Source organism: Cynara cardunculus (genome assembly GCF_001531365.2).
Source record: "Cynara cardunculus var. scolymus isolate 2C chromosome LG 16, CcrdV1, whole genome shotgun sequence".
In the NCBI taxonomy this organism is placed as follows: Eukaryota; Viridiplantae; Streptophyta; class Magnoliopsida; order Asterales; family Asteraceae; genus Cynara; species Cynara cardunculus.
Window position 1 is genome coordinate 12,593,943 of NC_037543.1, and position 14,918 is coordinate 12,608,860.

Genomic DNA, 14,918 nt, shown 5'->3' on the forward strand with positions numbered 1-14,918 from the left:
GGAGAAAAGCAAGAAGAAGCGTTCCAATTGCTCAAGCATAAGCTATGTCACACATCGATCTTAGCGCTACCAGAAGGTACGAAGAATTTTGTGGTATACTGCGATGCGTCACACCAAGGCTTGGGATGTGTGCTGATGCAAAATGACAAGGTCATTGCTTTTGCATCAAGGAAACTCAAGGTTCATGAAAAGAACTACACCACTCACGACTTGGAGCTAGGAGTAGTGGTGTTTGCACTCAAGACTTGGAGACATTATCTCTACGGCACCAAATGCACCATCTTCACTGATCACAAAAGCCTTCAACATATCCTAGACCAAAAGATGCTGAACATGAGGCAACGGAGATGGGTCGAACTTCTCAACGATTATGACTATGAAATAAAGTACCACCCGGGGAAAGCTAACGTGGTAGCGGACGCATTAAGCCGAAAAGAAAGGGTAAAACCGTCAAGGGTACGAGCCATGTGGATGCTGATTCAAACAAACCTAAAAATGCAAATTCTTGAAGCTCAAGAAGAGGCATTGAAAGCGGAGAATCTGAAGAACGAGACCCTACACCACTTAGAGAAGGAATTCGAAACTCGAGCAGATGGGATGCGTTACTTTAGAGATAGAGTTTGGATACCAAAGGACGACAGCCTTCGGTCAACAATTTTGGAGGAATCACATTGCTCAAGATACTCAATTCACCCAGGAACCGATAATATGTATAAAGAGCTAAGAGAGTATTACTGGTGGCCAGGAATGAAGAAGGACGTTGCTTTGTACGTAAGCCAGTGCTTAACATGCGCAAGGGTAAAAGCTGAGCATCAGAAACCGTCTGGTCTCCTTCAGCAACCAGAGATTCCTCAATGAAAGTGGGATCATATATCAATGAACTTCGTTACTAAGTTACCTAGGACTAGAAAAGGACATGACTCAATTTGGGTCATAGTGGATCGGCTTACGAAATCCGCGCACTTTTTACCTGTTCGAGAAGACTTCAGTACGAAAAGGCTTGCACAATTATATATCAATTAGATTGTATCACGTCATGGAGTACCTATTTCTATCATCTCGGATAGAGATATCCGTTTTACTTCACGATTATGGCGATCAGTTCAAAAGGCACTAGGCACGAGGTTGGACTTAAGCACTTCCTATCATCCTCAAACAGATGGGTAAACGGAAAGGACTATCCAAACGCTAGAGGATATGTTATGAGAATGTGTGATAGACTTTGGAGGTAATTGGGATACACATCTACCATTGGTTGAATTTTCCTACAACAATGGCTATCACACCAGTATCCAGTGTGTACCGTACGAAGCCTTGTATGGGCGTAAATGTAGATCCCCACTCAGCTGGTTGGAAATTGGTGACAGACAACTGACTAGACCCGACATTATCCAGTAGACAACCGAAAAAATCTCGATCATCCAAGAAAGACTTAAAGCTGCAAGAGATCGTCAGAAGAGCTACGCTGATAACCGCAGGAAACCGTTGGAATTTCAAGTGGGTGATAAAGTCCTTTTAAAGGTATCTCCATGGAAAGGAGTTATGCGCTTCGGAAAGAAAGGAAAATTTAGCCCAAGGTACGTTGGTCCATTTGAAATACTTGAAAGAGTAGGACCGGTTGCATACAAACTAAACTTGCCTCAAGAGCTTAGTGTCATCCATGATACATTTTATGTATCAAACCTTAAGAAATGTTTAACCGATGAATCATTGGTTCTACCTTTCGAAGACATTCAAATTAATGAATGGTTACGCTTCGTTGAAGAGCCGATCGAAATCCTCGACCATAAAGTCAAACAACTGAGACATAGTAAGATTCCAATCCTGAAAGTTCGATGGAATTCAAGGCATGGACCCGAGTACACTTGGGAAAGGGAGGACTTTATGAAAAATAATTACCCCTAGCTTTTTATGAAAGGAACAATCGGTGATACCAACAGCTAAAATTCGAGGCGAAATTCCTCTAACAAGGGGAAGCTGTGGCATCCGGCAATTTAAAATACCAGGTTAGTAGCTAAATAGCACTTTAGAAATATTATTAACACTCAAGTAGAGCGATTAGAGCTTAAGTAGTTAGAAATCCCGGTATGTTGCGTAGAAAACATTGTTATGACCCGTAACAAACCGGATCACCTTATAAAATGTCAAACACTCCAAATAATTTTTAAAACTTGCATGAAATATAGAGTCTACATATTTTAAATATTTTTACTTAAATTATATTTTATGAATTTATTTATCTCATAAAATAGGAATTTGAGCTTTTTTCTCAATTTCTCACAAAAATACCCAACACATTAAAGTATAGGCTAATTTTATTACAAAAAAAAATTAGAGCAAGGCCTAGAGGCCCATCTTGTGGCCGGCCCCTCCTCTCTCCATATAAATACATGTTGAATTTTTAAAAATATTCATTCCCCATTCATTTGGCAACCTTTCATCTCCTTATTCTCCCTCAATTTTCACCTACAATTCTCTCCTTCCATCTTCTTCCCCAAGAAAGAGAAATTCAGCCTTGCAATCATAAGAAATAAAAGAGATTCAAGAAGCAAAACTTGAAGAAATTTAAGATCATCTTCTTGTAATCAAAGGTAAGAACACTTGTTGGTGTTTTGGCTTCATTATATGCACTTTTAGTGCCATTTTCTTGTCATTTTCATACTTTTAAGTTTACAAAGGAGAGGTGTTCTTCATTCTAAGTTCTAAGGGTAGATTTTACACCAAAGACATGAAAAATGTTCTTAATATGGTGAAAATCCGTGACCTAACCTTCTAGAACTTTTAAAAAGCAAGAAAAACCTTCATTTCATGCATTTTGTGTTTCTTATGGAATCTGAGTTCTCTTTCATTTTTGTTAACAAGAATATTGTATTTTATATATTCTTACTTTAATATTGAATAGTAGAGTGGTTTCCTCTCATAAAATCATCATTTTTGGAAATTTTGATGCATAAAAGTCCATTTTTGCATAAAAGAATGACTTTTTCTCTTGGACAGATTCATTGCATGAGTTTGGAACGACCATATCTGGTTGTGTATGGACCCAATAAGCATGAATCTTTTTCCACAATAATATTTATTGTATTAGCTTTCAAACCCAAGTGAAATCATGAGAAAATATGACCTTATGACCTCACAACACCCAAAACAAATTTGGTGTACAAAAGTGGTCGGTCAGAAATTTTGGGTCTCATTGTTCATCTATAACTCTTAGAAGAAACATCAAAACTCATGAAATTTTACCTCTGGAGTTTAGCTTAAGGTGTTAGATTTCAAAAGAGTCTAACCTCACCGAAAAACATGGTGATTTAGGGGTTCAACCAATTTTTACAAAATAAGTGTGCAATCTGTCCAAACTTGACAAGATTTCCACATGCATGATTAAACAACCATAACTCCCAAACTATACACCCAAATATGATGATTCTTTTTGGAAAAGCTATCCTTATGTGTTATCTTCAAAAGGGTGTAACATTAAGAAGGGTTTTCTGTTTTGAAAGCTATAACCACTGTTTTGGTAAAATTTGTTTGAGACTCTTTCACTCATCCAAAAATCTTGATTTTTGGTCATAATGATCCTAACTCAATATACTAAAACTTATAAAAAAAATTAGGAAAATATACTTCTTGGATGAGGGTGAACCATGGACATTATTGAGACACAAAGATTCTGTCAGCATGCATGATTTCCTAAAACCACTAAAGATTGGACTCTTAAACCCTATAATAAGCATATAAAGTGCTTAAAACTTGATTTTTTATCTTAAGAACATAAAGAGGCATTTTATAAGAAGTAAAGGTAGAATAGTAACCTTAACCTTTAAGAGTTAAAACCGAACACTTTCACAACCGTTCGTTTTTATAGGGATTCACTAAAAGGACTATACCAAGGCGCACCCATTCGATCACTCAACCATCTACATCGTGAAAGGAAAGGTGAGTATTCATGGCCCCTTTTTAAATCCATCGTTATTTGGGGAAAAAGCACGTATAAAAGTAGTTGATGATTGTATGGAATATACAATGTGATTAAATCGTGAATACAAATTGATTATATGAAATATGCAATAAAATGAAATTGTGAATACGAGCACTAACACCATGTACACTAGTAAAAATTGTCTTTGGGTTAATTAAAAAGTCTCACTTGGTTACACTACTTATTAACTCATATGAGCCGATAGTTTAAGTGGATAGCGCTATTTGGATTGACAATCTCACCTTTTACTGACCAGTAGATGTGCATTTAACTAAAACACGGGTTTTATCCATGTGGTTTAAACACCACCGCTGAGGTAGTTCAGTATAAAGGGCGTAGTTGTCGCAGGTTTAGTAGTGGCCCAACACTTAAAATTACTTGGAGTATATTGTGCCTCGTTAAAAGTGCTAAACGTATGAAAGTTGTTCACGAGTAAGTAAAAGACTTACTCGAACCAAAAATTGCATAAAGAATTGTTGTACATTAAAAACTTGTAAACTCACCAACTCTTGTAGTTGACATTTGTTTTAACGTGCTTTTCAGGGGTAAAGAAGGTAAATAGTGGCATATAAAAGTAACCGCGTTTCAAGCATACCTCCGGAAAAAAAATTTGTTGTTTTATATCATCGTTATAATTTACAAACTTGTCGTTTTGGGGATGTATTTGTGGAAATGTAAACATTGACTAGTGATGTAATGTAATTATAATGTATGGTGGTGTTATTTATACTCTATCACTATGAGACTCTATCTTCTATACCTCGTGTTTCCGCTTTAGCGGGGTGTGACACATGTCATGTTTGTTTTATCAATATAAAAGAACCTTGCCTTAGCTTATTTTCTATTCAAATGTGGGGCATTATTGGAGTTTGAATAGAAAATGTGCGGTATTGTTGGGTATTTGGTTTTGTCCTACATAGACCAAATTCCAAAACAATGTGAGCCTTATATTACCAAGCCTCTATCTTCTATTAAATTGCCTAATCATCTAGTTGGGCTCAAGACATATTAAATGTCAAGAGGGCCTTGGGCCTTGGGTTCTCTTGATTGATTGAGGAGATATTTGGTTGGTGGCGACAAACAGAGGGCGGCGCGACCCAAGCCACGGTGTCACCCGCCCTGGGCATTGTCCAACAGTTATTTGTTGGTTAATCTTGTGTGATTACCTACACCTATAAATACCCTTTTGACTTCATTTTTGACAGAATACACAACATTTTCTGGGTTCTTTTCTCTCTCTATATATATATCTATTTCAAGATGGAAGCATATGTTTGATTCGTCGGGTTCGGGTTTGCAACTACGAACAGATTGTTGAATCCTTTAATCAGACGTCCTAATTACCGACACATGGGGCGAATTTCTGTCTAAGGACACTGCATAACGCAGGCCTCAATCCTATTCGCATTCTTCGTCAAAATTGTTGCAACAATCAAGTTAGTATTATGTTTTTGTTTTGATTTCTGCACATGTATATGTAATATATACATACACAAGTTTCACACACACACACACACACATATATATATATATATGTGTATGTATGTATTTATATTATTGTTTTTCAACCAATAAATTTTGTGCAATTCTTCATATTTGAGTTATTGGATTACGGATTTCTATTGTACGAATTCTAAGATATAACATGATCATGTATATAATTACATATGACCGTGTATACTTGTTGTAATGTCACAATAATTAACAATCGGTTAAAAATAATTGAAAAAAATAGAAATATGAATTCGTATTTAAAGAGGAAAAAATGTATATTTTTTATAATTTGTTTGATTCCATTATTAAAAAAAAGGATATTTAGGGTTGGATTCACGTGAGACCATCTTGTTTCATGAGACCCGTTACATTTGAATCTTCACAGCAAAACATTGTAAAAGTAAAAAATATCTGAACATTCACAGTAAAAACACTGTGAAGATTACATTCACAGTGTTTTGTTATAAAGTTTCACGTGTAAGAGAATGATCTCACATCACGAAAACAACATGATTTCACATAATCCCAAATCAGGATATCTATCTTATAGTTTTTAAACAAATGTTTATCGAAAAACATTGATTAATGCATATTACATAATCAAATTAACATGCTTCTTTTAAGAGGAACTCAAAATACAATGATGGTTTGAGTTTGCTCTAAATCCACCGACAAAAGGGAGATTAACATGATAGAGTGAAATAGATTAATCTTCCTTTTGTTGGTGGTTACAAATCCACTCCATTAAGAGTATTTTTAACATATTTTTTAAATAGAGAAAATAAGGTCTTTGTTTTCTATTTTGTTGCAATAAATTTTTCATATTGTTCTTTAAAATAGAGAAAATTAGATAAGATTCCAAATTTAAAAAATTACCTAAAACCTGAGGTTAGGTCGGACCCAGAGGGTGGGCAAGCCAGACGACGGCCCAGGGCATCATAGCCCAAGGAGCATCAATTTAAACCCAATGATTTATTACTCATAAAAAAGTTTCAAAATGACAATTACTAGACTTAGGTGGCGTTTGTTTTTTTTAAGAGGTGCTGAAGTCTGAAGTCTGAATTCACTTTGGATTTTTAAGAGGTGGTGCTGAAGTCTGAAATCTGAATCAGTTAGACTGTTTGTTTATTGCGTCTGAAATCTGAAGTTTGAATATGAGAGATCGAGAGTTGATATGGATCGACAGTTGACAAAGTTGAGAGATGAGAGATCGAGACAGAAGAGTTGATCTAGAGAAATCGAACGCAAAGAGATCAGAGTAGGTAGGCGACAATTTGAAATAAGAGGTAATAAGAGGTTTCGCAACCACTTAAATTTTCAGACCTAATAAGAGTTTTTAAGCTTTTAATTGGAAAAAAAACAAACACACTGAATCCTATGTCTGACCGATTCAGACTAAGAGGACATTAAGAGTTTTTTTTATTAAAAACAAACAGCCCCTTACTTTAAACCTCAACCACACATAAACACTTCCTTACTACTAAACTATTAATATATTTTGATATTTTTTTTCCTCCAATTCTAATTTTATTAGTTTTTTTGTTGATTCATTTTTTTCTCTTCCTTGCATTTCTTTTTTTCGTCTTTTGTCTTGTTTTCATGAAAACATTTATTTATCTGAAATAAAATTAATCATATTCAACAGTTAATACTTTATATGTATTTTTGTTTTGAAAATCATGTGATAATATTTGTGTTTATAATTCTTTTTGCCAAACATTTTTTTATGTATGGAATTAATAAGATCAAACTCTACATAAAACAAATAGATCACTAGCTAATTTTAATTCGAAACCATAAATATCTTTTATTATATTTTCTAAAATCAAACCATGTATGAAATAGTTTAGATTACTAAATAATTTCAACTATCTTCTTGTAATTTCCATAGTCATAAATATGATTCTCGAAGATTATTTTTTTTTTCATTATATTTCTTGATTTAGTGTTGAATCTCACAATTCCAATTTTGTTGTCACCCATAATGTGGTTTGTTGCCTAAGGCTATATATGATTGTTTAAACTACAAAACACTCGCTACTCAAGCGTGTTTAGATATTTAAAAATATGATACACAAATAATATTAAGTTTTTTGAAGTCTTTAGACAAATTAAACATCTTTATATGGTTGTATACACTTAGTTTGAGAACAACTATCATTTTATGCATGTTTTTAAAGTTCAATTTAACTTGATATTACATTATGAATCATATAATCATAAGATATGAATTATAAAAAATAAATTATCATGCAATAACAATAACAAAAATTGGCTTAGATATGAGATGTCTAGCTTGATTAGGTTCCAAACCACTTAAAACATAATATGTTTCATTTGTAGTTTTTAAATACTTAGGGCATTATTTTATCTTATTGTCCAGGACATGAAAAATCCTAGGACCGATCTTGCCTGAGGTGTTTTATAGAAAATTAATTTTTGTAATAATTTCCTTCAATAAGAAAAATTAACCTATTTCCTTTCCTTGTTACTCTAATCAAATTCCAATATGAGACCAATATGAAGGGATGGTTATGTGAAACGTATACACAAATAAGGCATTCCGATTGATTATTAGGAGATGGGAAAGAATCAATATCCGAAGCTTGGTCTCTCAAACAGTAAGAAAACTTTATTTATTTTGGTGTGGATGCCTAAAATTTGTTTTACATCTTCTATGCAAAAATTAGATGCCAAGGAGCACATTAAATTATAAATTAAATGGCATTGCCTCTTATGTAGGAGGGATAGGGGAAAGAGTAACAAACTATTTTCTTTCTTTTTTTCTTCCTAATTTTCTCAAAACGACAACTAAAACGAAAAAAAGGGTGGTATTCGAGCGACTTATTGTTCCAAGTCTGGGCTTCTACCTGGAGATCAATTAGACATAAATACCAGACTATTGAACTGCAAATTTGAAATTTTCAATGACGTGAATAATAAAATCACACTGTCTATTGGTTGTGCAACAAAAATTACGAATATATACCCAACCAAACAAACATAATAATTCCCTAATATAAGGTTTGGAGATGGAATAACTTCAAATAAGAAAGACAAAAATGCTAAAAAGTGGTAAAAATAAATGATTCATATGTGAACAATTTGGTAAACCAAAAAAACCCATTTGATGATACATATATTAATTCACGTTCTCTACCCAGAGACTAGAAGATGAAAGTTCGCGAGAATATGAGTTATGATGTGAAATAAAAGAAAGAATTTAAACCCTTGATCACTTTTTTAATTCCAAAACAACCCATAAAGGCTTTAGAATGAAACTGATCAAGTATATCTCATTTGTGATGATCTAGTGATTCTCTTCAATTAGAATTGATTCAAAGTGGAGATCCCTTCTTACCCTCCTCATCATAACTTTCATTCTCACCGAAACACAACCCTACACTGGAAAGATTGTTTTATATGTAACCGTAAAACATGACCTCAAAACATTCTCGAAAATATCATATATTTACATCCATTTTGAAAATCACATGATACTCGCAACCAAAACAAATTCCAAAAGTTCAATACGAGAAAGTTACCATTTCTACCTTTGGTTGATACATGGGCACGTAATTTTACATGCTTGTCTACTCCTTGAACATGGTACACTATCACATAGGTGAAATGGTAATTTTCCCTTAATTGAACTTTTGGAATTTGTTTTAGTTGCGAGTATCATGTGATTTTCAAGACCGGGTACGTACACATGTAAGTATATGATATTCCGAGCATGTTAAATCATGTTTTACGGTTACATATTCGGAAGATGCAAATCTTTACATTCTCATTTTTTGATCCACCATAGTATCACAAGGATCATAGTAGTTTCTTGTTTTACGAATATCCTATATAATAACAGGAGGCTTTTCACAAGCCGATCTATATAATAACAGGAGGCTTTTCACAAGTCGATTGTTTTCACAGAAACAACCGGTCAATCCCAAAGGAGAACCCTCTAAACCCCATATCTTGCTGGGATATACCTGACTTGAACGTTTTCATTTATCTAAATCCCATAGGTAACAACGCGTAAAACGATCATAGCCAAGAAACCATTAGATTGTTTATGGGGAATAGTCTGTAAGATTATACAAACAAGTAGGGAAAAGTTATCGTAAACACACAAACCTGTTCTTTATATATACTCGGCCGCCTTATGAAGCCAATACCTTAGTTGCCGCTTCAGATTGATACCCAGATGTTGCTTGGAATATGATGGCAAGTGATCCCGTTGCCAAAACACAAACAGCATCAGCAAACACAAAAAAACCAGTGCAGAACGGAACCTGGCAACATTATTGGTGGCGCCGGCCAGCACGCTAATCACGCATCCTGATGATTTCTGGTCTTGGTCACCATCTGGGTTTACGTCTTGTGTTTGACCCTTTTGTTGTCTCAGTCTGATTCTTCTGAATGCTGTTCCCTGTTCATGGGCCGAGATGGTTTCTTGTTGGTTGCATTTTGTGGGATCGTGGACGAGCAATGGCAGGTTCCCTGAGAGGACACCGTGGAATGTGAAAGAGTTTGAGGCTGATTCATCAAGTTTAATTATGTCATCGTTGATTATATCCGCAAACCAATCATCCTCATTGTCACATTCCTGTCAAAAACTGTAAATTAGACTTTGATACTGTTCTACCAACAAAAGTTAAACCTCATCAAGCTTTCTTCACTAGAATGTGCATATGAGAAGTGTTCAACGGTGCTTATGATTTTGCTTTTGATAATTTGTTGGAGGATGTCCAATTTTGGCTCCAGCTGTTTAGTAGTCTATTTTTTGTTTTACAAGCGGGAGGCCTTCATATAAACAAACCTCTCACTATAAACAACTCCTAAAATATTAATCGTAAATACTTTATACGACTCAAGTTTATATGACCAAAATATGAAGCTCTTATCTAAGAGTGTTGCAATAAGTTTTAAGTAACTTTTTGGACGTTTTAACAAGTTTTTTAGGACCTTTTTAAAACAACGTGTCGTATTAGCTTATTTTATTGTACAATTTTGATTAGTGTCCTATTACTCCATATTTTTGTAGGACACTTGTGCTTATACAACACTTTTTCAAAAAAGTGTCCTATAAATATAACTAATACGATACTTTATTTTAAAGGTGTCGTGAGAAACATGTTAAAACGCCAAGAAGCGTCCTATTAAGTTATGGTAACACTTTTAGGAGTGAACTTTTTTGTATTTGGTCCTATAAACTTGTGTCTTATAAACCATTTTAATAGGATGCTTAGTTAGACATTTTAAGCATCATACAAACCATTGATTCTATATGATTTCTTAATTACTACCCCTTTTACCACTTTATTCATACATGAAGTCACGGGAGAATGGAATTTGGTTTTTTATTTTACAAATGGGCATGTTGGATCATACATCTATCCATATATCTGGATAGATAAATTGACCATCACTCTCGAGATTTTTGATAGTGGCGGTATCCACTCATATGGCCATGTTCTATTCCTAATATTGTTTTAGTAGATCTCTGGTCTCTATCCTTTGGGTATAGGTAAGGTATGTGTACCTTTTACCTCCACAAACCCTACTTGTGTGTGGAATATATTGTGTTAGTTTGGTTTGGTTTTCTAGGATTCTAATTTAATGACCTACTCATTCTAATACCGGGTGCCTATCAAGATGTGCAACCATGTATGCGTTGAAAAGGGTAACATAATTGAGCTAGAAGAGTTGTACATCTAGTCTTCCTGGATCCTACCTCTGCGTGGGATATAAGTTAGATTTGGTTTCTGGGAATCAAATTCTAATACTGGCATGTTCACTGGAACCATGTACGTGTTTAAAAGGGTATAAAAAACTCTGTATACTGAATGAAGAGTTCTCCCGAGAGGCCACAATTGCCGTGAGCAAACATATTAGAAATCGAACCTTAAGCTGACTTGAAGAACCATTTGGGGACTCGTGAATGAGTTGCCGCTCAGACTCGGATCCGGAATCATTCTGTTCGAATGAATGGGACCTGTAGCTGCTCGTAGATTCCTTTGAACAGGTTTTTACAGCGTTCGCCTCATCAAACCATTCTATTTGAGTATTGGCATACTCATTTGTACCAGAGTTGCCATTATCTGCAGCTGACAAATTCCTTTGATCAGAAGAACCTCTTGATGATTCATTCAGGCGGAAATCGCTGTTCCTACGAAGCCGGCAAACAACCAGAGATTCCTGTATACACAAAAGCTTCATTGAAGTAATCTCCAAACCATATCATATTCAAGAAAGCACAAGACACAACTTAAAACTGGTTGTAAAGTTGTTCAAATGCAGTTTCTACAAGTAATTTCATGTTCCATTTATCAGAGAAGGGAAATTACAACCTAAATACCACCAAACTAAGTGTTTGATCAGCAAATTTTCGTTCTCATTTTACAAATAAGGTTTATTGGCAGCAAACTTTTGGGCATTTGTTTATGGGTTTTCTTTATGGAACGAGTTCTATAAAAGATAGTCCCCCTCCTCGGTATCCACATGTCATATTCCTTGTAAAGAAACACCGAGATTGAACAGAAAAAAGAGGCCGAATTGAAAAGACCTTATTTTTACAATAATCTACCTGTGTGGTGTCGGTCATACAATATTCATGCATGATCCATTCCGTCCTTTCCCCTTTGGGGGCACGGCCCGTGTGGAAAACCAGTGTCCTCTTTGTGCCAATTGTAACAGCACCTGATTTTACGTTGCGTTCTTTGCCAGTGGCTTTCCAATATCCAGATTGGGTAGCCCTTTTACTTTGGGAGCCATTTGGATACTTCTTTCCTCGGGCCGAAAAGAAGAACCACTCGTTATCCGATCGAACAATGGAAAGAGCTAGCCACATACAATTGTTACTATCAAATTTAATCGGGCACAGTCTAAAATCAGTGACTATTAAACTAGAAATAACACCTAAAACCTAAAATAAAATCAAAACTTAACAGCCAAAAGGTTAATTTGACACTGCATTTTGAAACAGATATCCAACTAACGATGCTACAACAACATTAAGTTTAGAGGACGCATAAAATGTCTAAATGTCTTAATAAAATTCTTTGTAGGACTAAGCTATAGGACCAAACAAAAACGGCGTATGACCTATAAGTGTTAGAAAAGGTTTACAGGACATTTTAACAAGATTTTTAGAACTCTATTAAAATAAAATGTCATATTAGTTATTTTATACGATACTATTTGAAAAAGTTTCCAATAAAAAGATGAACTTCAGGACATTTCTGAAATTGTCCAATAAAAAAGTCTAATACGACACTTTATTTTAAAAACGTCCTAAAAATTTGTTAAAACGTCGTATAAACCTAGTGTAACACTTTTAAATATGACGTTTTATGTTTGGTACCATAAACTTAAGTTCTATAAAGTATACTATTAGTATTAGACATTTTGACGTCCTATAAATCTAATTTTACTGTAGCAATATATCATGAAATATTATGTTGGGAAATATGAAATATTGTTCGGTAAATGAAGTATTCATGAGATGAAAAGATATTCAAGTAAGACATCCACTTGGATAAGGTCACAGTAAACAAAAGGGCACATGAAGGAAGCCAAATTCGCACCTGCAAAGAAAGGTAGCAAGAATATGTGTAATGTGTGATATAGGAGATGCATGCAAATGTAGTATTTATTCTTAAACCCAAAACTGGTTTTTCTTCCTTCAGCCCTCAGTATTTCACAAACAACCGCCACCCTCAAAATACAAATATTGTATCCCAAACTACTTTCGCTTGGTGCTACGATTGATGGAAAACTGAGAGATATCAATAACATATTCGGATCTTAAATTTAAGTTTTAGTAATTGATAATTGTGGAGGACAAACCTAACCGCAAATCGTCAAACTTGAAATTAAATTGATTCGTATGTATTTGATAGATTTTTCATTTTAATTTACAATTAAAACATATTATCTTTATTTGGCACTAATAATTTTTTAAAAAGGAGTTTTTCGATCCACATTTTTCATTATATGAACATCTTGTTGAATATACCTTCAATATCGTTTCACATATTTTAGACCCTAATTAGAATAGAATTATGGGTCTTCCGGTCGATGTATGTATATAGGGCAGCCGTAGGCACACATACCCACCAGTAATACATCTGGTTCGGTTCTCTTATAAAATAAAATTATTATATTTGTGATGTATATCCCAAACCTTATAATATTACTATTCCTATATATGAATCTATGTATAATATATATATATATATATATATATATATATGCATAACACACCCCTCCCTTTACAAAAGCTGCATATCCATCAATAATGATCAAATACCTAAATCAAGTTTCACAAATACCTTGGACAAACTTCATCAAGGTAAAGGATACAAATATCTCTTCAGTTTTTAATGTAGAAAATCTTCATTTGATTATTATTAGATACTATTCAATCAGTTGCATGTGCAAAAGTTTGAAATCGATCACTACTGTTCAACCACAGGCATATATTCCGTTTCTCTTCAATTCCTTGTAATTTTTGTGCCAAAGATGAGGGTAAAGTACGATTACAGGAAGAGTCGGATAACCTGGCAAGTAGAAATGTGGAAAATAAAATCGAATTCTGGTTAGTGGAGCAATAACCTGGTAAATCCCATGGCTCGTGACGGCAGAAATCGACCTCCGGAATGATATCAACGCAATTATCAGATCCTTGGAGCTTCTTCTTTAAGTAATAGGAAATCAATTCATTGTCGGTAGGTGAAAATCGGAAGCCTGGAAACACCGAAGACGATTTGGCTATCGATAACTGCAACTGCATATCTCTCGTTCTCTCTGCATCGTTTGCTGGCGTCGTCGTCGTAGCCGCCGCCTCATAACCACCATCAACGGCAACAATATCCTTCATCGACCAGTCACCGCCACCGCCGTCGACCTCTTTCGCGCTCATCTCTCTCTCTCTCTCTCTCTATATATATATGTATTTGAAAGAGGTAGGTAGGCAGGCAGGCAGCAGAAGGTGTGTAATGGTGTATTTCTTTCCTGATGCTTGAGGAATGGGAAGCAGTGTGGCGTGCTGCAGCGGAAAATGGGATTTTATGGTTTTGCAAGTTGATGGTTGGGGGGAATGGAACACCGGTCGAGGTAAGGTCACCACGTGGCCATGGTGTTACGCTAACAAATATGATCACGTGTCAGCGACACATTGTGTTGAGCCATTCATCTGCTGCCTCCATCACAGATTTAGCAGCCACATAGACCATCCACATGCATAAGCAGCCTGCCTCTCTATTCAACCTACTATTTCACTTCACCCAAATTTCATTTCTATGTTTATTGCCATATCTTCAACGGCTCTTTTATATAATTTTTTTAAATAAAGAATTATATCATATTTTTTATAAAATAATTACATTCATTTTTAACATATTCTTTTAACACAAATTATGTTATTATAATATTCTCTAATTTT

General features: G+C 34.8%; 1 protein-coding gene across 2 annotated transcripts; it reads right to left on the reverse strand.

Annotated features, from left to right (window-relative positions):
* Positions 1-8,478: 8,478 nt before the first annotated feature.
* Positions 8,479-14,497, reverse strand: LOC112528930 (NAC domain-containing protein 40-like). Of its 2 annotated transcripts, none has more exons than XM_025139974.1 (4): positions 14,090-14,496; positions 12,060-12,313; positions 11,378-11,671; positions 8,479-10,079 (listed from the first exon to the last, which is right to left on the reverse strand). In XM_025139974.1, the coding sequence occupies exons 1-4, from the start codon at positions 14,394-14,396 to the stop codon at positions 9,615-9,617; spliced, it is 1,320 nt and encodes a 439-aa protein (XP_024995742.1). In that variant the 5' UTR covers positions 14,397-14,496; the 3' UTR covers positions 8,479-9,614. The 2 variants fall into 2 exon arrangements, with proteins under 2 accessions (XP_024995742.1, XP_024995743.1); XM_025139975.1 differs by having other exon boundaries at positions 9,986-10,089; positions 14,090-14,497.
* Between the last annotated feature and the right edge of the window lie 421 nt (positions 14,498-14,918).

Coding starts and splice junctions, on each gene's coding strand:
- LOC112528930 (XM_025139974.1), bottom strand. CDS start 14,396: ATGAGCGCGAAAGAGGTCGACGGCGGTGGCGGTGACTGGTCGATGAAG. Junction 12,314..14,089: donor CGAGCCATGGGATTTACCAG/GTTATTGCTCCA, acceptor GTATGTGGCTAG/CTCTTTCCATTGTTCGATCG. Junction 11,672..12,059: donor GTATGACCGACACCACACAG/GTAGATTATTGT, acceptor TTGTGTATACAG/GAATCTCTGGTTGTTTGCCG.